We start from the raw sequence: 23,443 nt of genomic DNA on the forward strand, positions 1-23,443 counted from the left end.
CTGCCCGGGAGGGCCAGGAAGCGTCGGTCCCCTCCCCGCTCCGCAAGGCCCGCGCGGCCGAGGGACTTTGGAGCCGAGGAGGAAGCGCGGCGGGGCGGGGAGGTGGGGGTGTGTCGGAAGGCGGTGGCGGCCGCCGGGTTTTATAATCCGCAGGGCGGGCGCGGCGCGGGAGAAGGAGAGCGCCGCGCACCGCGCACCGCGCCATGGGGGCCGCGCCGGGTCGCCCGGGGCCGGGGCTGCGGCCGCTGCTCCTGTCGCTGCTGCTGCTGCTGCTGCCGCCGCCGCCCGCGCTGGCGCTCGACCCGGTGCTGCAGCCCGGAAACTTTTCCGCCGACGAGGACGGGGCGCAGCTCTTCGCGCAGAGCTTCAACGCGAGCGCCGAGCAGGTGCTGTTCCAGAGCACGGCCGCCGGCTGGGCGTACGCCATCAACATCACCCAGGAGAACGCGCGGCTCCAGGTGGGCGCGCGGGCCCGGCGCGGGGGGGGGGGGGGGCGGGGCCCGGGCGCCCAATCACAGGCCTGCGGCCGGGCGCTGGGGGGCGGGGAGTCATCGCCGGGCGCGCGCCCCCCGCCCGTGAGCCGAGGGAGCCGAGTGGAGCCCGCGGGACTCCCCCCACCCCGCCCCATCAGACTGGCAGTGGGCGCCCTAGGACGGTGCTGGGCTCATGGTCTGTGCCCGGCATAGGAACCGAATGGATGAGGCTGGCTCCTCTGACACCGAGTTCCCCTGGTTGGCAGCGCCCGGGGATGACATCGGGCTGGGTCAGCGGCAGTCTTCGCTGAGGGTGCCCGCTCTGCTCGGGCCCTCGTCCTCTCTGGCCGCAACCTACCCCTCTCTCACTGTTGCTGTCTCCGTTCATCACTGTCTCTTCACCCGCTCCTCTCCCTGCCTCGTTTCTGCTCCACCGCCCCGCTGAGGCAGAGTCCCCCAGTTCCTGACCCCGAGGGCCCAGGAGGAGGGAGCAGTGCTCCTGCCATCCCCAGTCTCCGGGAGCCCTTGGCCTGTCTCCCCTCCCCCAGCGCCGGGGCCTCCCCAGTATACCCTCCGGTGCCCTTCTGGTGCCCACAGGAGGAAGCAGCTCTGCTCAACCAGGAGTTTGCCGAGGTCTGGGGCCAGAAGTGCAAGGAGCTATACGACCCAATCTGGCAGAACTTCAGTGACCCGATATTGCGTCGAGTCATCAGTGGTGTGCGCATCCTGGGCTCTGCCAACCTGCCCCTGGAGAAGCGCCAGCAGGTGGGCCCCATGGACCTGAGGGATGGAGGCAGAAGTGGTTGGGGTGCCTCCTAGTGCCCCACTGTGATGGAGGGAAGGGGCTGGCAGGGAGGGACCCTGGGATCGGTATGGACCCTGACTATTGGGTAGGCATAGAATGGCTTCCTGAGCATTGATTTTCCTTGGAGATTGGGTGGGAAGTTACTTTATATTAAAGCAAATATTACAGAGTAGAAGGCAAATTCAAGTTACCAGTAAAAGATGAAACAGGGGTTTTCGAAATTTCTCCATAGGCCAGTTTGGTTTATGGGCTTCCTTAGAAAAATTGAGAAGGACTGAGAAGACATCAAGGGCAGAGAATGAGAGGGATTTGCCCTTACTGCAAGGTAGTGGCCGAGCTCAGACTTGAGCCCCGATCCCTGACTCTCAGGACATGTGTTTCCACTTCCACAGGCTGCCTCCACAGGCTGCCTCCACAGGAGGGGAATCCGTGCATTAGTGATCAGAAGTGCTCTGAGTGCCACTAAGTGGCCTTGTCCAAGCCACATCCCCTCTCCTGGCCTCCTTTTCCTCCCAGCAAAAAGAGGAGAGTAGCCAGATTCTCTCTGGGGGTTCATGGCTAACATTTTCTCAACTGTAACTCCCCAGTACAACTCTCTGCTAAGCAACATGAACAGGATCTACGCCACCGCCAAGGTCTGCTATCCCAACAAGGCTGCCACCTGCTGGTCCCTGGACCCAGGTACCGTCCTGTCTCTACTGTCTCTGCTGGTGCTTCCTACCCTTCCCCATCGCCCTGCTGCATGTTTATCAAAAGGAACTGCAGAGAGAGTGGCAAGGCACTGACCTCCAACTGGGGCTGGACTGTCAGACGCCCCCACACCCCTGCTTCTCCTGGCAAACCGACTTCCGGAATCTCCGGCCCCCAGCCCCACCCCCCTGTGTGCTTTGTCCTCTCCCTTCACCAGTGGCCTTTGTCCTGGCTGCCTCGTTTCCCCTTTTATGGGTTCTTATTCTCCCCCAAGAGCCCTCCACAGGCCTTGGACCCCTCTTGGCTTCTGTTATACTTTCCTCCTCTCCCCCCACCCCCTGACCCCCATTTACTAGGCAGCCTTAAGGTCAGGCGCTCCATCCAATGGGTCCTGAAGGGTCTGTCTGGGTTTTGGTCTCTGGATGTCTTCTTTGTGTCAACCACCTTAGATCATCATTTCCCTGGGGACAAGGGACCTGCTGGGTGCTGGCTTTGTATAGCTCCCAGCCCATCCCACCCAGCTTGAAGGTTGCCATTGGCTTTGCGGGTATCATGATGTTGAGGAAGCAGGTGGAGATGGTGAGGACCAGTGTGGGAGCTTTGGTGAAGGCTGTTGCTGACTTCAACGGAGAAATCTCCTAACTGACCCTGCTGACCTATGTCTCAGAGCTCACCAACATCCTGGCTGCCTCTCGAAGCTATGCCTTGCTGCTATATGCCTGGGAAGGCTGGCACAACACTGTGGGCATCCCGCTGAAACCCCTGTACCAGAACTTCACTGCTCTCAGCAATGAGGCCTACAAGCAGGATGGTGAGCATGCCCTGCCCCTTCCTTTGTCTGGGTGTCACCCTCACCAGCTTCCAAAATGCTCTCCCATCCGCTGTCACCACTGAGTCCCAACCCCTGAGGCAGACAGGGCATCTGTTATGATGATTCCATACACTGGCCCAAGGTCGCACAGGTAGTGGATGGCGGAACTGGGTTTGAGCCCGTCTGCCTTCCACCAGGCTGCTGTCTTGCCCTCACACTGCCCCTCCTGCCTGCTCCTGTTGGCCCTCCTCCCAGCCCTAGAATTCATCTTTACCTCTCATGCTCTCCAGGATCTATTTAGCTGGAGTTTGAGCAATCCCTAGTTAGAAAATTGTAGAGTGGCAACCCCCATGCCATCCTTTCCAGCTAGCCAGCAGACTCACAGACTCCAAGCCAGGAGAATGGCGAAGTAGTAGCTGGGAGGCCAAGGTGCCAGAGACTTGGGCCTGAGCTGCACCCCAATGCCACCCCCACTAGGCTTCTCAGACACGGGGGCCTACTGGCGCTCCTGGTACGAGTCGCCCACCCTCATGGAGGATCTGGAGCACCTCTACCATCAATTAGAGCCCCTCTACCTGAACCTCCATGCCTACGTCCGCCGCGCACTGCACCGCCGATACGGGGACAGATACATCAACCTCAGGGGACCCATCCCTGCTCACCTGCTGGGTAAGGACCTGGCCTTCCCTCCACACACATTCCAGGGATCATCCTCACCATGTCTCACGTTAGAGCCCACACGTTGGCTCCCACATGCATGAGCCCATGTAGCTCGCTCACCACCACCGTAAAACAGGCGATCCTCGTTGTCACTGTTCCTACTCTTCAGTTGGGCACCCTGAGGCTTAGGGCGTGTAAGTGACTTGGCAGAGGGCAGAGAACTAGTAAAAGGCAGAGCGAGGAGTCACACTGGAGGAGGAATAATAATCCTACTTTGTGTCCCAGGAAGCAAGCCCTGTGGCCCTGCCTCAGGGTTGGGAGGCAGAGACCCCGGCACCGTCCGAAAGGACCCCGGCAGCGTCACTTGGGCTTACACTTGGCCTCTGCCAGCCCTGGGGAACATGGAGCACTTGGGAGTGTGGGTGGGACTGATGTGTGAGATTCCTGGCCTCAGCCAGCCCAGCAGGCTGCTGCCCTAGAGTGCCCCAGGGTCCAGATACTGGGGCCCAAGGTGCTGCTCAGTGGCACGATGGGGAAGCAGGCGCTGGCTGGGCATGGAGCCAAGCTGTCTGGCTCCCCTCCTCTGTCTAGGGGACATGTGGGCTCAGAGCTGGGACAACATCTATGACATGATGGTGCCTTTCCCTGACAAACCCAATCTCGACGTTACCAGTACTATGGTGCAGAAGGTAAGCTCAGGATCAGGCCAGGGTGGGAGCAACAGGAGGGAGTCAGACATGGGAGAGGGGCGGGAAGAGGTCACGTGAAGGAGACATGTTAGGTAGGGATCTCGGTCCCTCCCATTCTATATAGCAGCAGCCCGGAGTATGTGTACAAGTGGTGAGCTGGGGTCTGAGTCCTGGGTGAGGTGCCAGCCCCTCCCTTCAGGACCCCCTGGTGGGATGTGAGCAGTAGTCCACTTTTGTGGTCAGTGGGGGCCTTACCTCTGGGAAGGGAGGCCACAGAGCAGAGATGGCCTTTATGGGCATGGAGCTGACCTGGATGGGGGACCCCAAACCTGCCCTCGGGGCAGCCACAGTGAGCTCCCAGCAGCTGGCCCCTGACCTGTACCCGCACCCCACCACCAGGGCTGGAATGCTACACACATGTTCCGGGTGGCAGAGGAATTCTTCACTTCTCTGGGGCTCTTGCCCATGCCTCCTGAGTTTTGGGCAGAGTCCATGCTGGAGAAACCAAGCGATGGGCGTGAGGTGGTGTGCCATGCTTCCGCCTGGGACTTCTACAACAGGAAAGACTTCAGGTCTAGACATGGGACTAGGGGGGTTCTGAGGCTCTGGGAAGAGTAGGCAGCCAGAGAAGCCAGTTCCCAGGCCTGCCTCTACCCCAGCCCCAACACCGGCTCGGGGGCCGGGTCTATTCCAGGGCTGCCATTCGGTTGCCTTCCCTCGGCAACTTTGACAAGTAGTCAGCTCTACCTTGGAATGGAGGGGAAAGGCCTGAGTGTGGGCTGGGGTGGGGTAAAGGATATGTATGTTTCCACCAGCTCCTTGCTCCTTTCTCTCAGGCACCAGCCTCCCCACGCTCTGGTCCCTGCCCTGCCCTGTCCTCACTGTCACCCTTGCTCTCTGCCCGCCCCAGGATCAAGCAGTGCACGCGGGTCAACCTAGATCAGCTGTCCACGGTGCACCATGAGATGGGCCACGTGCAGTACTACCTGCAGTACAAGGGCCAGCCTGTCTCCCTGCGCCAAGGTGCCAACCCTGGCTTCCACGAGGCCATCGGGGATGTGCTGGCGCTCTCTGTCTCCACTCCTGCACATCTGTACAAAATCGGCCTGCTGGACCATGTCACCAATGACACAGGTAGGGGAGGTGGAGAGGACCCAGCCCAGCCCCACCCAAACCCCACTCGATCCCACGGCAGGACTCCACTTGCCCCTGCTCCAATCTGCCCTTCTTGTTTCCGCCTCACCGCCCCGGGTCAGGCAGGCGTGGGGATCCACCCGGAGCCTCACAGCCCACCCTGAGTCCCAGCTCAACACTACCCAAGGGCCCTCTTCCAACTGGGGCCCCATGGTCTCGAAGGCCAGCCTTCCCTTCTCTGCATCTGCCCAGCCTCACTTCCTCCTGGCTCCTCCCCAGGCCCTCCCCATCCTAGCTGGTATCCCTTCTCCCTCTGACCTCTCTCGTCTCATCTCATCTCCTGACAGAAAGTGACATCAATTACTTGTTAAAGATGGCGCTGGAAAAAATTGCCTTCCTGCCCTTTGGCTACTTGGTGGACCAGTGGCGTTGGGGGGTGTTTAGTGGGCGTACCCCCCCTTCCCGCTACAACTTTGACTGGTGGTATCTTCGGTGAGCAAAGAGGGATCAGGAAGGACTTGACCCCAATGGCCCTCCCACCCTCCTGGGCAGCCAAGAGCCTCCTGCCTTGATCAGTCCTAGTGCCCTCCTCTCCAATAATGCCTCCATCCTTTTACCCACCACGTGCTTCTTCCTTGCCTAAAACTCCCTCCTCCAGGAAGTCTTCCCCAATTCACCAGGATGGGGAAAGGATGGCTGGGTGGGAATGCCTACCTTTTCTGCAAAAGCTAAATCAGCCTATGTGCAACCCTTAGGTCCTAAGACAATTTAACCATCCTCTTGTAGAACCAAATATCAGGGGATCTGTCCTCCAGTTCTCCGAAACGAAACCCACTTTGATGCTGGAGCTAAGTTTCATGTCCCAAATGTGACACCGTACATCAGGTACTATTGCCCCTCTCCTGCCCTCCAGTTCTGTCACACCTTTAGTCCCCCTCGCCCTACTCTGATCTTGGCCCCCTCCTATTCCCAGGGCTCATCCCCATACTCTTCTGGACCCCCCGCCCCCAGGGCCTGGAATTCCAATGGGTCTCTCTCCTGAGCCAGGCTTGGCTCTCCCTTCACCTGCCAAGGCAGCCCCTGGTCTGACCTCTGTCCAAGCTGCATGCTGCCTGGGTAAGGGACCCCCACCATCCCCCCTAATGCCCACTCTGTGCCTGCAGGTACTTTGTGAGTTTTATCCTGCAGTTCCAGTTCCATCAAGCCCTGTGCAAGGAGGCAGGCCACCAGGGCCCACTGCACCAGTGTGACATCTACCAGTCCACCCGGGCAGGGGACAAGCTCCGGTGTGTGGGGGGAAGGGAGGGCAAGTGGAGGGTGAGGGGAGAGGCTGGAGAAGGGCGTGTCTGGAAGGCACCTGGCTGCTGCAGTGGGGGCACCAAGGGGCTGGACTTGGGGAGGGTGCCTTCCCTCCCCCTTTCTTTCTCTCATCAAACATTGATGGATTGGGCCTTCTGGCTGTCATGGGGCAAGACAAAGGTCCCCTGCCCCCTTCACAGAGATCCTAGGCCCCGGAGTCTTAATGCTGCTGTCCTTGCAGTCCAGTGGGGGGCAGATATGGCCAGAGGTGGGGCAGGTGGGCCAGGGAGCCAGTAGTGGACGCTGGCCTGAGTCCCCTGTGCGTTGTGTCTGCTCTGCCTGACAGGGAGTTGCTGCAGGCAGGCTCCTCACGGCCCTGGCAGGAGGTGCTGAGGGATATGATCGGCTCAGATGCCCTGGATGCTCAGCCACTGCTCAACTACTTCCAGCCGGTCAGTCAGTGGCTGCAGGAGCAGAACAAGAAGAATGGCGAGGTCCTAGGCTGGCCAGAATATCAGTGGTACCCACCGATGCCCAACAATTACCCGGAGAGCATTGGTAAAGCCCTGAGTGAGGGTGGGGTGGGGCGCTAAGGTGAGTTCTCACTTCTGGGCTCTGGACCCAGGTTCCCTGTCAGTTCCTCCCAGCTGGGCCCTGGTAACCTGCCCTGGACAGCCAGGTAGCCCCCTGAGCTCATCAGCAGGGCCCTGATGGGGGATGGGAATGTCTTTTCCCCAACATTCTAGAGACAGTGTGCTCAGATCTGAGGCCTCCAGGGGCAGGCTGGCCAGCCACACTGCTCTATGAGGTCACACTGCAGGCTCCACTCTTATTGGCCAGGGGGCAGTGGCTGCAGGGCTCTGCTCTCCTGCAGCCATGGGCCAAGGTTGGGCTGCTCCAGGACTGCCCAGCCTCCTTCTCCTCCTGCTCTGCTGTGGGCACCCCCTGCTGGTCCCCAGCCAGGAGGCCACCAGCCAGGTGACAATCAACCAGGGAACAACCAGCCAGGCAACAACCAGCATCCAGACAACAACCCACCAGGAAACAACCAGCCACCAGACAACCCAGAGCCCAAGTGGGACCAGTTGGGGCGCGGCAGGGGCATGATGGGGTGGGGAGGCGGGGCGGTGGTGGGGCTCTGGCCAAACCGCAGAAGAGGGCAAGAGGTGCCTGTCTGTTTCCCTCCATTCTGTCCCACAGAGCTGGTGACCAATGAGGCTGAGGCCAGCAAGTTTGTGGAGGAATATGACCGGAGATCCCAGGTGGTGTGGAACGAATATGCCGAGGCCAACTGGAACTACAACATCAACATCAGTGCAGAGGCCAGTAAGATCCTGGTAGGGGCGCTCTCCACGCTCCATACCCATGCACACACACAGCACACACACGTGCTCCCCCCAGCGACCAATCCTCCAAAACCCAGGGCAGGGCAGGGCAGGCCGCCCCCTCTTTCCCTCCCTCCCCTGGTGTCACCTCAGCAAGGGGAGGCTGTTGGAATTTGTGAAAAATTCAAATGGAATATTGAAAAGAATACTCAATTTCAGATTTGAGTGGGCATATGCTCAATGCCCAAACAAGTTGTCTTTCATTAACAATCTGTTGTTAATAATGGAATAATTGGCACATAAATAAATGATGCTAAAGTTGGTTTTGAAAAGATTGAAAGCCCCCATTTGCCACCACAGCGAGGGCTACATTTCCCCTCCAACCCCAATCCCCGCCTGTGTGGTGAGCGCAGCTTATGTCAAGGTGAACCACAGAGGACTAGCGTTTCTTGAAGAGCACTGTGTGCTGGCCCCTGTTCCTTGGCGCTTTACGTCTGTTGCCTCATTTATTCCTTAACAGCCTTGCAAAACCAGTGATCTTATTCCCATTTTACAGATGGGACCCTGAGGCTCAGAGAAGCACAGAGCTAATACGAAGCTGCCTCCACCCTAACAGCCCTTAAGATACGGGGTGGGGGCCGGCCCCGTGGCTTAGCGGTTAAGTGTGTGCGCTCCGCTGCTGGCGGCCCGGGTTCAGATCCCGGGCGCGCACCGACACACTGCTTCTCCAGCCATGCTGAGGCCGCGTCCCACATACAGCAACTAGAAGGATGTGCAGCTATGACATACAACTATCTACTGGGGCTTTGGGGGGAAAATAAATAAATAAATAAAATCTTTAAAAAAAAAAAAAGATACCGGGTGGGCTTCCTATTCTCTACCCCTGCCAGGATATGACTTGCTCAACTGTGGGCATCTGTTGAGGGCCATGTACTGCATTCAGGACATTATAGACAGTCCAGGTTGAAGAGGGTCTTTATAGGCAAAGGCAGCAACTTGATGAATCTGCCCCCTTCACCGCCACCCCTAGTCCCTTCGGCTCTCCCATGGCACCTCCTCCTCAGAGGCCTCTCCAAAGCTCCTGGGCCTCATGACACGGTTACCCCTGTGCCTTCAGCTGCAGAAGAACATACAGATGGCAAACCACACCTTCAAGTACGGCACCTGGGCCAGGCAGTTTGATGTGACCAACTTCCAGAACGCCACCATGAAGCGGATGATAAAGAAGATTCAGGACCTAGAGCGGGCAGCACTGCCTGTCAAGGAGCTGGAGGAGGTGTGTGGCTTGAGGGGAGCAGGGAGTGGAGGATCCAAGGTCAGGACCAGGTCCTAGCTGGGGAGTGAGCCCAGTACGGAGTCTGGCCTTCATGTGGCTTCCTCTTCCTTGATTTGTCAAGTTGTGACATCTGCCATGTTGACATACACTTCCAGAATTACTGAGAAGGCAGCACCTTTGGGAACACACTTCCCCAGCTCCACAGCCCCCCTCTGGAATGGTGCCTGGGGTAGCAGGTAGTAAAGGGGTGCAGCTCGCTGCCTCTCTTCCTCCTCCTGCAGTACAACAAGATCCTGCTGGACATGGAAACCACTTACAGCGTGGCCTCTGTGTGCCTTGCCAACGGCACTTGTCTGCAGCTAGAGCCCGGTGAGCATACAAGGGCAATGAGAAGAGGGGCTGGGGAGGCTGCGGTGGGACCCAGTGTTAGGGGTGCTGGCCCATGAAAGGGGGGTCAGGCGTGCCTCACTCTTGGGTCAGCGTGCCCAGGAACCTCACTTCTGTTTTCCACCAGTGGGGCTTCTCTGCCACCACTCAGAAGCAGCCCCTGCTTATCTCTGCCCTAATCCACTGCCCCTCCCTTGGATCCACCCATCTGTTCCCTCTCCATCCTCCTCCAGACTCTCCCCTTCTCTCTTTTCCTCCCTGTACCTTGCTCTGCAGAGCAGTGGGTATCTCAAATTTGTCTCTCAAATTTGCCTTTTGAGGGCTTGGACTCCCAAATAAGGATAGTAACTCTAGGCATCTCCCTTCCGTGCTCCTTCCAATCCTGTCTTTCCCACCTTCTCTGGTCCCTCCTTACCCCCACCCAAGAAATTGAAGCCACAGCCTGCAGAAGCCAACTTCATGCCATTCAGCTTCACTCTCTCCACAGCCACTTCCTGCTGGAAGGAGGGACCAGCTCCCACTTGTCCTGTCTCCACACTGGCTGGGCCTTATTACCTTCTCCCTTTTGAGGGAGCTCACCCTCAACACCCAAGTCCCTGCACACAGATACACCCCCTCCTCCCTCCTGACCTACCCTTCCCAGGGTTGGAGAGCCAGAGGCATAAACATTCTCCCTGATGAATCTCCACCCAGAAACAGTCTCTGCCTGGCCCTGCGCCCAACTCCCACGTTAGAACAATGACAAATAGAGGGGAAATGGAAAATAAACAGGAGAGAGAAAGTTTTCCTGGGACAGGGTTTGGCCTACGGGTTGTGGATGTGGATAGGCACGCAAAGTGTTGGGGGGCACGTGTGCGTGTGTGTATGTTTGTGTGTCTGCATGTGTGTGCCTGTGTGTGTGCGTGTGGTGTGCACGTGCGTGTGCGCGCATGTGTGTGTTTATGGATTAAGAGCATTAAAGGGAGTGTGGCCTTCAGCACCCCTATCAGTCAGCCCCTTAATCCAGGGCTGGGCCATCAGGTCAGTTCCATTAGTAAGAATAAGAAGCACCCACAAAAGCAGAACACTCACATCAGCAGAGGACAGATGTGAAATTATCCAAATACATTTTTTTCCAAAGAAAGTTAATTTGAATGTACTTTCTCTGTGAAAAGTAGATATCACGTACCATGTTCCGAAATGAGGAGCGAGCACAGGTCACTGAGGGGTGCAGGGCCCGAAGCCATCCAGTCTTCCATCTCAGGCCAGGCCCGGGCGGGAAAGGATGCCACCACTGGTCTGTGTGGAGCCTCAGAATCAACACACGAGCTCATGCCATCCTCATCCCAGCTCTGCGAGGTGGATGTCAGCTCCATACAATCCCTAATCAAGGAGGCCACTCACGTGGTCAGTGGCTTCAACAGGACACAAAGCCAGGCTTCCTGGCTCTCTGACAATGCTTGGATGGTTCTCTGTACTTGGTCTTCACAGCTATTCTTTTATTCAGTCAGTTCAGTTGCAGTTTGTGAAGGATGCCCTGGTCCCTGCAGGGACACAGAGATGAACGAGGCACCCTCCCTGCTCCGGGTCCTTGTGCTCCTGTTCGATTTTCACCCCACTGTGAGGGTGGAATTATCCCATTTTATAGATAGGGAAAGAGGGGTCCTGTGATTGCAAGGTGATTTTGGGGTCAGTGGGAGGCTAGAACAGGAAGTCAGGTCTTTTGACCTGCAGGCGATTTCTCCCAGGGAGGGGTGAGCAGGGAATGGTGGGCCTTTGGTTTGTTCCCCAGTTCAGCTACTTCCTGGGAGACCCAGCCATGTCACCAAACCGCTCACGTGGAAACAAGCACATCCATCACAGGGCTGTTGAAACCCGGGGATCGGCTGAGATTACATGCATGCAGCACCAAGCCCCCATCTGACAGCCTGGGAGCCCCTGTAGAAAGGGCACCACCTTTTCTCCCATTTCACCAGACGTGCTGCCTGTACTGTCCCTTTTACATGATCTCACCAGTTTTATTCCAGCTCTGAAGGAGGTGGGAGGTGAGCCAAGGGCTGAGGGCTCAAGCCATTCAACCCCTGCCCTCCAGATCTGACAAATCTGATGGCCACATCCCGGAAATATGAAGAACTGTTATGGGCGTGGCAGAACTGGCGAGACAAGGTGGGGAGGTCCATCTTCCCTTTTTTCCCAAGATACGTGGAGCTTGCTAACAAGGCTGCCCAGCTCAATGGTGAGTCCCTCCAGCTGGCATCACTGGCTCTCTGGTCCCAGCCCTGCTGGGGCCCTCGGAGAGGTCCTCGGAGACCCTAAGCCTGGTGAGAGGGAGGTCCCTGGAGGAGGCAAGGGGTGCTCAGGGAATGGCCAGGTGTTTAGAGAGCCTGACTGTGTCCCCTCCGCAGGCTACGCAGATGCAGGGGACTCGTGGAGATCTATGTACGAGATGCCGTCCCTGGAGCAAGACCTGGAGCAGCTCTTCCAGGAGCTGCAGCCGCTCTACCTGAACCTGCACGCCTACGTGCGCCGGGCCCTGCACCGCCACTATGGGCCCCAGCACATCAATCTGGAGGGCCCCATTCCGGCTCATCTGCTGGGTGAGGGCAAGTGCTGGGCCATGAGGAGGGGATGAAGGCAGACCCCAGTATGAGGGAGGGTGGGACCAGAGCTGGCTAGAAGGCAGAGGGCAGGCTGGGAAGGGTCTGCAGATGGCACTTCAGGCTGGGAGAGTGAAAAGACTTGAGCCTGGAGGGAATGTTGCCAAAGCTGGAGTGGAGTAGGGGCTGGATGCTAGGAGACAAGCCCTCTGTTTGCGTCTGGTGCCACATTTGCTACAGATCCATGTAGTGCAAGTCACCATGGCTGGGGCAGTTGGGGGGAGTTCATAATCTTGTCACAGGGAGACCACATCACTCATCACAGTTCGAGGCAGCATGATACAGGAGCATGAGGAAGGGGCTGTGCGTGGGAGCTGGGGCCTCCCCAAGAGGTGCCATGTGAACAGAGCCTTGAAAGATGAGAGGTTCTAACAGATGGAAAAAGTAGTTGCGAGGAGGAGAAAGGCAGACACAACGTTCAGGCTACAGGGGTTAGGAGAACAGAGAAGAGTCTTGAGAGTGTAGATCCACCTCAACTTTTGGACCCCCGTTTTTCAGGGACTATAAACTCAAATGCCATGAATGCATGAAGTAGGCAGTGGAAGAGAATAAGGATGGTAGGGACTGGAGCAAAGTAGAGGCTACCAGGTCTCTGTCCCTGTCGGGCCATCAGGAACATATTCCGGGGGAGCTTGTTACTGTGAACAAAGAGGCCCGATGGGGCCACAGACCATTTACAAATCATGAGGGAGACCCCAGAAGCTGGTCCAGATTTGGGTCTAGTTCCTACTCAGCCTGGAGGATCTTTGCAGCCCAAGAGACCAGCCATCCTTGATCCCTCTCTGGTAAGACTAAGGAACATCAGAGTGGACATCAGCTTGATGGCTGAGAAACACAGACCTCGGGAGGGGAAGCAATGTGCCCAGGGGGTCCGGGAGCTGGAGTGGAGCTGGGCCTTAGAACTCAGCCGCTGGTGATCGGAGTGGCCAGGCACTGGCTAGCTCACGCTCTCTTACTCACTCACTCACTCTTAACTCTCACTGGTTTGCACTTTAGACTCCACCTGATGTCAGCTCAAGCTTAATCTCCTTTGGCTACAAAAGACTCTCCCAATCTTTTTCTAGACCTTTCCACTCACTCAGAATATCCTCCTTTTCTCCACTCCTGGAGAACTGGGCTCTCTTCTCTTACCCTAAATGCAGAGGCATCAACCTCTCCTGAAGGAGTGTGGTTCTTGCCAGGCAACCACATAAGCCAATCTCAGGTGACTTGGAGGGGACACAGCAGTGGTTGGTCAGGAGTGCGCCTGCCTGCCTGCATTTAAACCCAGCCCCCTCGCTTAGAAGCCGTGGGCCCCCAGGCGGGTTACTTAACTCTCAGTAAGTGGTGAACACATGTGCATAGACGTTCCCGGGACCTGAGGCTTCTGCATTTGTACACAGTTGCTAGTCACACCTGTCTTCACTGCTCATGGACAGTGAGGACCACCTTGACTCCCTGCTGGCCAGCAAGGTTCTCACCAGTGAGCCAGGACAGTAACGACCTTGTAGGCTGGATGTGCAAACTGAAGATGATGTATGTCGAATGCCCAGCACAATCTGCAAACAGTAGATGCTCAAGAGAAACCATTATGATTCACAGGACTGGGATCTGGTTCCCTCTCCGTGTGTGATAGTGCTGAGCCTAAGAAGTAACATCTGTCTCTCCTCTCTCCACATGTCTTTCCCTACCCACCTCCAGGGAACATGTGGGCGCAGACCTGGTCCAACATCTATGACTTGGTGGTGCCTTTCCCTTCAGCCCCCAAGATGGATGCCACGGAGGCCATGATAAAGCAGGTCCGCACCGGCCTCCTCGCCCTCCTGCTCCTCCATAGCAGCCCCAGGGCACAGGGGAGGAGAGGCCCCTGCCTGGGTGGGAAAGGGCCCTCTGATTCCAGAGTGCCATCTAGCTTAGCCCTCTCCCAGTTCTCTCCCCAGCTGCACCACACAACCTGTCCCCATAGTCCCCAGTTTTAGCTGAGCTCCCTCTGCTTGCAGGGCTGGACACCCAGAAGGATGTTTGAGGAAGCGGACAATTTCTTCACCTCCCTGGGGCTGCTGCCTGTGCCCCTTGAATTCTGGAACAAGTCCATGCTGGAGAAGCCAAACGATGGGCGGGAGGTGGTATGCCATGCCTCTGCCTGGGACTTCTACAACAGCAAAGACTTCAGGTTTGTCCAAGCTGCAGCCAGGAGACCTTAGCCTTAGTCCAGTGGGCAAGGAGATGAGCCAAGTAGCGTCTCCACTGCCATCCCTTCAGCCAGAGCAAGCAGAAACAGGTACAGGGGGCCAGATCTTGGGATGGAAGGTCAAGCATGTTGGGCCTGGCCCCAGCTTGGCCATTGGCTTCTGGCAGGGGAACCTCATCCACTAGGTGAGGGTATTCTCAAGTGCTGACTAGCTCTGCCAGCTTGGTCAGTCGGCCAGTGCCGAAGGTCCCAGTCCTGGGTGTGAGCACTGTGTGAGCTGCCCAGCCTTCCCTCACTCCAGAGCAGCCCCTGCATACAGCTGGCCCTCTCCCTGGGTGCATGTGCCTTGACACAGGGAGGCACATGAGGACATGGGGGCTTCGCACAGATCCACCCTCACCGCTGACAGGGGCTCAGAAGCTGTCTTCATTGGAGGTGTGTTTCAGTTATCTATTACTGCATGACAAACCACCCCAAAACTTAGTGGTATAAAACAACCATTGATTATGCTCATGATTTTAGGGGTCAGGAATTCAGGCATTACAGTGGAAAAGGCTTGTCCCTGCTCTGCAATGATGGAGACCTTAGCTGGGGTAGCTTTGATGGCTGGAGACGGCTGGAATAGCTGAATGGCGCCATCTCTCCGGGGCCTTGGTTCTGGCTATTGGTTGGGTTCCTCTGTTTTTCTCCATGTGGCATGCTGGGGCGGAATGTTCGAGTTGGCTTCTTCACTCACACGTTGGCTCCCTGGGCTGAGATGGCTGGAGCATCTGGGGTTGGTAGGACATCTCTCTCTCCAGGCTAGCTTGGGCTTCCTCACAGTATGGTAGTCAGGCAGTCAGATTTCTTTCCTGGCAGCTGGCATCCCCCAGAGTGAAAGCAGAAGCAGCCAGTCTCTTAAAGGCTAAGTCCAAAACTGGCAGAGTCACTTCTGCCACATTTTATTGGCTAAAGCAAGTCACGAGGCCAACCCAGATTCAAGAGAAGGGAAGGAAGACCCCACCTCTTGGGGAAAGTGGCAAAGATGATCTGCCACAGCTGATGAAGTGTCTCTTTTGAGAAGAGTGGACACAGAGAGCCTGGAACAAACCAGACAGGGTTCACTGGATCTCCTGGCCTTGCACCCTTCCTTCAAAGGCATGAGGACTGACTGCAGCTGTAGGGCTGGGCATTGACAGAATCAAGGGGGTGAGAGCTCTTTTGGAGTACTCCTTTGTATGGGGAGTCATAGGAGAAAGTGAACAGACCCCAACCTCATTGTAACCAGGGTGCTGGGCAGCTCTTCCCCCTCCCAATAGAATGACAGAAAAATGGGGTCAACTGAGCTAAAGGGCTCTGGTTAGATCCAAGGGAGTATTTCACTGGCTCATAAGAGAATGAGGAAGGATGGAGAGGGCGGTGAACCCTCTGGCTTGGACAGCTCTGCAGATGCCATTTCAGTCCTGGCCATAAGAAATCCTGGAGTGAATATGCTTGCCAGTATTGGGCACACTGGATGCACAATAGCTCAGACACCATTGTTGCCTTCAGGAAGCCTAAGTCTTCAGAGAGACAAAACGTGTACATGAAAAACCCAGGACCCACATCCTAGAAAGTCCTGCACTGACCAGAACTGAGTGTCCCAATGCCTCTAGAGCAAGTACTTTGCACAATCAGAATGCAATATGGCAGTGTGGGCTGGAGTTATTCTGGGAAGTTAGAGGCAGAGGAATGGCATGAATGACCATACATTAGGGGCTTCCACCCCCCTGATTCCCTCTTTCTCAGGCTTACTCCATTTCTCCTTTGGGTTTTCTTCCCATAATGCTGTGTTCCCTGCATATAGCAGTGATGGGAGTCTGCTCTGTATGCAGTAAGGATAGCAGGTCCCTTTGCCCAGGGCTCCTCACTTCCCCCTTCTACACCCTCTCCCCACCCCCGTGTTCCCAGGATCAAGCAGTGCACTGCTGTGAACATGGAGGACCTGGTGGTGGCCCACCACGAAATGGGCCACATACAGTATTTCATGCAGTACAAGGACTTGCCTGTGACCTTCCGGGAGGGTGCCAACCCTGGCTTTCACGAGGCCATTGGGGACGTGCTGGCCCTCTCAGTGTCTACCCCCAAGCACCTATACAACATCAACCTGCTGAGTAGCGAGGGTGGCGGATATGGTGAGAGAGGACCGGGAGATCCTGGTGGGTGGGGGATCAAGAAGGGGCAGTGAGCTTGGGAGGTGGGGAGAGGGGACTTAATGGCCACAGGCAGAGGTTGGTACAAAGAAATGGGGAATAATGGGGCCACCAGCAGGGTGAGCCGGGAGGATGGAACCCACAGACCTGTTAGAGGCAGGTCACAGGACCCAAAGAGTTTCAGCCCACTCCTCCCTTCTCCACCCATCGCACATCCATCATGGCCTAGCTGCTAGGACATGGCAGGAGGCAGGCACAGATCTGACAACTGGGCTCCCTTCTCTTGGCAGAGCAAGACATCAACTTTCTGATGAAGATGGCACTTGACAAGATCGCCTTTGTCCCCTTCAGCTACCTCATTGACCAGTGGCGCTGGAGGGTATTTGACAAAAGCATCACTAAGGAGAATTACAACCAGGAATGGTGGAGCCTCAGGTTCTAGAATGCCCCCGTGGGAGTGTGGGTGGAGGAGTCTCCATGGGTGTCTTTGGGTGTCTGTGTGAGTGTGCAGGTGCCTGTGCCCTTGTGCACATGCTAAGTGCGTCTGTGTATGTGGCGTCTAGGGTTGTGTGTGTGTGTGTACATACACATGGGTCTTAGTGTGTGTGCGTGTAAGTGATGGGGTATGTAGGGGGTGACTGTGCACAGAGGCACAGCACATAGGGGTCTGGAGTGCCCAGCATAGCCCCTAGATGCAAGGACCATCCTTTAAGTCAAAAACACCAACTCTCCCTGCCTTGATTCTCCCCAAACCCTCCCTTCAACGTATCTTCCTCTCTGACAGGCTGAAGTACCAGGGCCTCTGCCCCCCAGTAGCCAGGACTCAAGGCGACTTTGACCCAGGGGCCAAATTCCACATTCCTTCAAGTGTGCCTTATATCAGGTAACAACGCGAAAGGGAGGAGGGCAGTGCCTGCCACTTAGTGTTCAAACTGCCGTCGCTGTCCTGTCAGGAGCTACCCCTCAGGGCGACCTGAGGGGCCCGGCTGCATGGCACACTGTGCCTGGGCCACACGCCTGCAACCAAGGCTGACCGTTGTTTCTCTCTTTTGATATGACGAGAGCCTCTACCCTCCAGACAGCTGAAAACAGAAACTCCACCATAACTGGCTAATGGTTACAAGACCATTAATGGTTCGTTAACATTAACCATGTCCCATGGCTAGGTCATGACCTGAGCGCTATTCGCTTTTGTTTTGTTTTTTAAGCAAGATTGTGATTCCTTTACTACATATTGAACGTATTGCCTAATTTGAGTTGTACCTGGAAGACCTCCTATACACTAAAGCTAGGATTAGAGACCCAGTTAGACTGGGAGGCTGTGTTGTTAGGGACATGGGGTCACAGGCTTGGGGTCACACAGAACTGGGTTCAAATCTCATCTCTACTACTTTGTTTCCTTGAACAAATTCTTCAGTGTCTGTGACCATGAGTTTCCTCACCTATGAAATCCCATTTCACAGGATTGCTGCAAGAGTTAACTTCTTAGCATACTTGGCGTACACAGTGTGTTTGGGAAATGGTGGCCACAACCTACCATTATTAAATTCCTCTCTTAAATGGAATGCCTCAACATACTGGCGCTGTGAGTCATGCAGCCATAGCATGAATGTACCCAGCCCAGTCTCTTTCCTTCTATGTGCTGCAGGAGAGCACTTGCTGAGGGCTAGGAAGGGTAATTATAGGACTGGAGGAAAGGATCAGGGGAGACCTTAGGGTGAGGTTCCAGGTGCCCCTGGGCTACAAATAGCTCAGGCCGCTGTGAGGCAAGGTGCAGAGGGCAGTGATGCCTGCCCCAGGAGGGGTGTGGCCACCTCCAGCGCTTGTCTGGTGGTCCTTGAAAGCCCAGCGAGAGAGGGCTCATGCCCACCATGGCTACCTTTCCACCCTGGCACCTGGCATGACGTCAGCACATAGTCAAGACCTAATAAATAAGTGTGGGGTGGGTGAATTCTGTCCCCTAGAGTCCAGGAAGAGAGAGAAAGCCTGCTCAGATGCTCCAGAGAGCAGAAGTGGGCAGGAGACCAAGGAGACTCAAGGGCACCTTGGAACAGGCCTGACTTGGACAGTGCCCCAGGATGACCTGTAGGAAGGGCCTCCACCTGCCTTCTCGACTGGCTTCCAGGCTTCCAAGCTGGCACTCACTTTCACACAGAAGCCAGGCCCATGTGACGGTTAGCTTCCGAGCTTAGCACAGATAATTCTCTGGGCAGGGTGGGCAAAGGAAATACATTACAAATTCTGACCAGCAGCCTTGGCAAAGAACTTTTAGAAAAAGCCAGGAAAGTCAGTGGCACTTGGCTTGTGCCCAGCATTCAAAGTAGGAGGACTGTGCTGCCAGTTTGGGACGTTCAAAACCTCTCCAGGGCCAGCCCCATGGCTTAGCGGTTAAGTGCACGCGCTCCGCTGCTGGCGGCCCGGCTTCAGATCCTGGGCGCGTACAGACTCACTGCTTCTCTGGCCATGCTGAGGCCGCGTCCCACGTACAGCAACTAGAAGGACGTGCAGCTATGACATACAACTATCTACTGGCGCTTTGGGGGGAAAATAAATAAATAAATAAAATGATTAAAAAAAAAAAAACCTCTCCAGACTTGGAGAGCTTGCTCTGGCCGTGACTGGCAGATTTCTACCAGGGAACTCCTGCTGCTTTGGGATAAAGGAGATTATTTGGGCTGGCTTCCCTGCCCAGACCACCCTGACAGATACATGTGACCCTTTGGGCAACTCCTGGCCTCTACTTGCATGTACCCCAGGGACAGAGACCTCACTGCCTCCAAAGCAGCCTGCCAAATCTCTGAAGTGCTCTGCCCTGACCCTCCTCCCCCATGAGTGACCCCCCAGAGCTCCTCAAAGCAGGCCCTTCCAAGACGTGGAGGCAGCCTCACACGTGGGAGGTGTGAAAGGGGCCTTGATGACTCTGAGGGCCAAGGTGGGCTCGCCCTGACATCCTGACTGCAGTGGGAGGTGGGAGGTGGCTGGGGCTCAGCGGCACGGGCCCCTCAACCACCCCGCCCCGTGCCACACCTTCCCTCCACTGCAGGTACTTTGTCAGCTTTGTCATCCAGTTCCAGTTCCACGAGGCACTGTGTCAGGCGGCTGGCCACAAGGGCCCCCTGCACAAGTGTGACATCTACCAGTCCAAGGAGGCAGGGAAGCGCCTGGCGTGAGTCTTCTCTGGCCTTCTTTTGACTGTTTTCCACGCTCTGACCTACTTCCCTCAGCCTTGAGGAGCCCAGGGGGGCTCTTCTGGGAACACCTGCCATTTTGGCGCTTGGGCTGGGTACTCCCAGACGAAGCCTGTGCCACACCTTGGTGTGCCATCTCTAGCAGAGAGCTAGAGCCCTCTGGGCCTGGGTCATCCCTCCCACCCCCACCCCCACCCCCAGACCTGCCCAGGCCCTTCCAATCCCTAAGGGAAGTTCAGGCTAGGAGATGGGGTGTGGAGGAGGGGGTATTAGGTCGGGGCAGGAGGGGCAGTGAGCCTCCTCACCTGTCCTTCTGACTCGGTTTCCCTTCTCTGGTGCTCCCCCAGGGACGCCATGAAGCTGGGCTTCAGTAAGCCGTGGCCGGAAGCCATGAAGCTGATCACGGGCCAGCCCAACATGTCCGCCTCAGCCATGATGAACTACTTCAAGCCGCTCCTGGACTGGCTCCTCACGGAGAACGGGCGGCACGGGGAGAAGCTGGGCTGGCCGCAGTACAACTGGACGCCCAACTCCGGTACCACCACCCACCCCACCTCAGCCCCGCTAGTCCCTGAGCTCGCTCAGGGCTGGGCCCCCTCCCCAGTTCAGGCAGGTTCAAGTCTGACCTCAGAGCAAGGAGAGGGAAGCCGGCCTAAATGAGCCCCAGCCCTGCCCGCCGCCCGCCCTCCACCCTGTTCTCCTTGCTTCCCCTGCCCAGCTCGCTCGGAAGGCTCCTTCCCGGGCACCGGCCGCGTCAACTTCCTGGGCCTGAACCTGGGGGAGCAGCAGGCCCGCGTGGGCCAGTGGATGCTGCTCTTCCTGGGCATCGCCCTGCTGGTGGCCACCGTGGGCCTCACCCAGCGGCTCTTCAGCATCCGCCACCACAGCATCCACCAGCCCCACCGTGGGCCCCAGTTCGGCTCCGAAGTGGAGCTGAGACACTCCTGAGATGACCAGGCCAGGCCAGGCCTGCCAGGGAGCGTCCGCCACCGAGAGACTCGGGTGGGGGCATGCGGTGGGCCGAGGACCCGCAGCTCCTGTCACGCCTCACCCCAGCCCGCCCTCCTCCTCCTCCAGCCCCGTCCCTCCTCCGCCCTCCACCTCCAGTCCTGTGCTGAGAATCCATCCTCCAGACCACGAGCCACCGCAGTCCCTGCCCCCCAGGCCCTGGGCACCAGGCCACCTCCATGGAGCCCCCTCCCAGTCTCTCTGTGAATACAATTAAAGGTCCTGCCCTCCCCATCTGAGTCTGTGTCCCTCACGGGGAAGCCAGGGACAGGGACAGGGACACTCTCCCACCTCCTGGCAGTCAAGCGGGTCACTTCACTGGGTGTCTTTATCCTCCTCCAAGAAGAGCCTGGGAAAATGCCCCAGAACTCTGGCCCCAGCACCACCCGGTGCCCACTCCTGTCTTGCCTCTAGGCCAGGCAGCCTGCCAGTGTCCTGCCATGGCAGGCAGCCCCTGCCCGGCCTGGGCACCAACCCAGAAGGATTCTGGGAAGCAAAGTGGGAGCTGACCTTCTGGGCTACCGGTCTTATATTTCCGTGTGCTGTGGGAGCCCTGCCCCATACTGGCGCCCTGCCCCAGCTGTTCCCATAAGTGGCTGGGTCCCCAGATGGAAGGCTCCTGGCTGTCCTCTGGTTCCCTGGGGAAGAGTATCTTGCAAGTGCCTGACTCACTGAGGGGGCAGAACTGGCCCTGTGGTCACCTCAGGCTCCTGCCTGCACCAGCTCCATGTCCACTTGTGAAAGTGGACAGAACCACTCGAGTATTGCCCACGGTCCCAGGGCCAGGTCCCTTCGCCCCAGCTGGAGAAGGGCCCTAAATCCTGGAGCATGGCAGTAGCCAGCCCCCATGCGGGGATTAACTGCCAGAGGCCACCTCCCTGTCCCCGGGCACACGCCCTCACCCTGAGCCTTCCCTCGGAAGGCAAATATGGGTTTGAAGGAGTATCATTTTGAGGGCCATTTTTATAACTTTTATCTACATGTTTATGATAGAAAATTTGTAAAATACAGAAAACTATAAAGAAAATAAACGTCCTTTATATCAACACCAAGAGATAAGCACTGTTGACATTCTGGTATATATCTTTCCAGCCTTTTTTTTCTCAGCACATATTTTAAATGGGATCACACTGTATTTATAGAGGTGTGTCCTTTTTCCAGTTAACATGACTAGATCTATTTTTCAGATATTTATATGCCAAACTTGGAACCTGGCCAAAGGGAAGTCGGTCAGTTTTCTGGGGCCAGAGGCTTCCACTGCCAGCCTGGCCCCCTCTATCAGGACCCTGAGCCTCTTCCCGGCCTTAGTGGTACCTTGACCCCAGCCAGGCCCAGCCCCCAATCTCTGTCCCCCAATATCCTTTAGTCCACAGTTTTTGCCCCCCCAATCTCCAGCTGCCATTGTGTGTGTCTGTATCTGTATATCTGTGTGTGTGTGTGTTTGCATCTGTGTGTGAGTGTGTCTGTGTAGACATCTGTTTGTGTGTGCGTTGCACGTAGACTTGGCTGTACAGGCCTGTTCCATGGGGCAGGATGTGGAGTTGAGGTATTTGAGATATGCAAGAGGGTGGAAGTTTACAATTACTTAGGACAATGGAATTTATAAACATATCCTCTAAATAGTTCCAAGCCTTCTTCTACCAAAGATTTCTTTAATTACCCCCTCCCCAGCCTGATGTTTTGAAAGCTCTCTGTCTGCCAGACAAAGGTCATTGTCACATCACCCTCTTTCCTATCCTTGTGAACTGCAGAGGTTCATGCTGCCTCTCAGAGCTTGCGGGCAGTGTGAGGGCACTGGCATTCAACACCCAAAGGTCTGAGCTGCAGAATGAGGGCAAAGAAACTTTACATTGTGGTCAGCCTAACCAGCCTCATCCACTAGGTCTTTTGAAATATTAAAATTGTTCAGGCTCCTGTTTCTGCTTCCTTGGGTGAGTGAGGAGAGGCCTCGTCTAGGTAGCAGAGGGGAAGGAGGTAGCGACAGTGGGAAGAGGGGCCATTCCAGCATTTTCTACCAGTGGCCTGAAGTCTGAGCCCTTCCCTGTGCTGCGCCTGCCAGGCATTGGTTCCTGGGTGACCAGCTCTTACCTATGCTGGCCAAAGGTGGTTATGGTTGCTGGACAGCTTCTCTGATCCCCCCACCTCCTCTTAATCCCCACCCTTCCTCCAATTGCCCGCACCCATCCCAGCCCACTCGGCTGGAACATGAGTGAATCCAGTGGCTTTGGATTAGACCTGAGCCAAAGCCCACCTCTGCACTTACTCTCTATGTGACCTCAAGTGCTTTACTTCCATTTTCTGAGCCTCCATTTTCAGTTCTTATAAACTCTCTCATGATTGCTGAGATCAAATGAGATAACATAGAAATTCCTAGTACATAGTTTCCTCTCTATAATGAATGCATCAGCTCCTGCTAAAGATTGTTTTATATCTGCCTTAAGCTTCAAACATCCCCAGTGGCAGACTGTGAGAGCTGGAAGGTCAAGCTGAGATCAGCCTCTCACTAGACAGATGGAGAAAGAGGTCCAGAGCAGTTCACTGACAGCTAGATTGAACGCTCGCCTCTCCTGATGTGCCTTCAGGAAACTTCCTCATGGTTCCCGCACCGTTGACAGTTTTCTTCCTGAGAGTGCAATGATCTTGTTCACCTGGGGCACTCAGCTTCCTTCCATTCTGGAAACGCTCAGCCACCATCTCTTTGAATTTCGCCCTTCCTCATCC

The 23,443-nt window shown here is 56.3% G+C and overlaps 1 protein-coding gene across 4 annotated transcripts; it reads left to right on the forward strand.

Moving 5' to 3' along the window:
• The first annotated feature begins 188 nt into the window (after nt 1-188).
• ACE (angiotensin I converting enzyme) lies at nt 189-21,770 on the forward strand. 4 transcript variants are annotated; one of them, XM_058561313.1, is made up of 25 exons: nt 189-458; nt 1,071-1,238; nt 1,866-1,959; nt 2,636-2,779; nt 3,257-3,448; nt 4,031-4,128; nt 4,528-4,700; nt 5,039-5,262; nt 5,610-5,754; nt 6,049-6,147; nt 6,426-6,548; nt 6,908-7,119; nt 7,762-7,898; nt 9,004-9,162; nt 9,444-9,531; nt 11,621-11,764; nt 11,934-12,131; nt 13,866-13,963; nt 14,165-14,337; nt 16,285-16,508; nt 16,817-16,961; nt 17,311-17,409; nt 19,570-19,692; nt 20,062-20,249; nt 20,433-21,770. In XM_058561313.1, the coding sequence occupies exons 1-25, from the start codon at nt 204-206 to the stop codon at nt 20,660-20,662; spliced, it is 3,933 nt and encodes a 1,310-aa protein (XP_058417296.1). In that variant the 5' UTR covers nt 189-203; the 3' UTR covers nt 20,663-21,770. The 4 variants fall into 4 exon arrangements, with proteins under 4 accessions (XP_058417296.1, XP_058417297.1, XP_058417298.1 ...); XM_058561314.1 differs by having other exon boundaries at nt 11,934-12,125; XM_058561315.1 differs by lacking the exon at nt 189-458 and adding an exon at nt 601-763.
• The last annotated feature ends 1,673 nt before the right edge of the window (nt 21,771-23,443 follow it).

The sequence above is a fragment of the Diceros bicornis genome, chromosome 18, assembly GCF_020826845.1.
Source record: "Diceros bicornis minor isolate mBicDic1 chromosome 18, mDicBic1.mat.cur, whole genome shotgun sequence".
Classification (NCBI taxonomy): domain Eukaryota; kingdom Metazoa; phylum Chordata; class Mammalia; order Perissodactyla; family Rhinocerotidae; genus Diceros; species Diceros bicornis.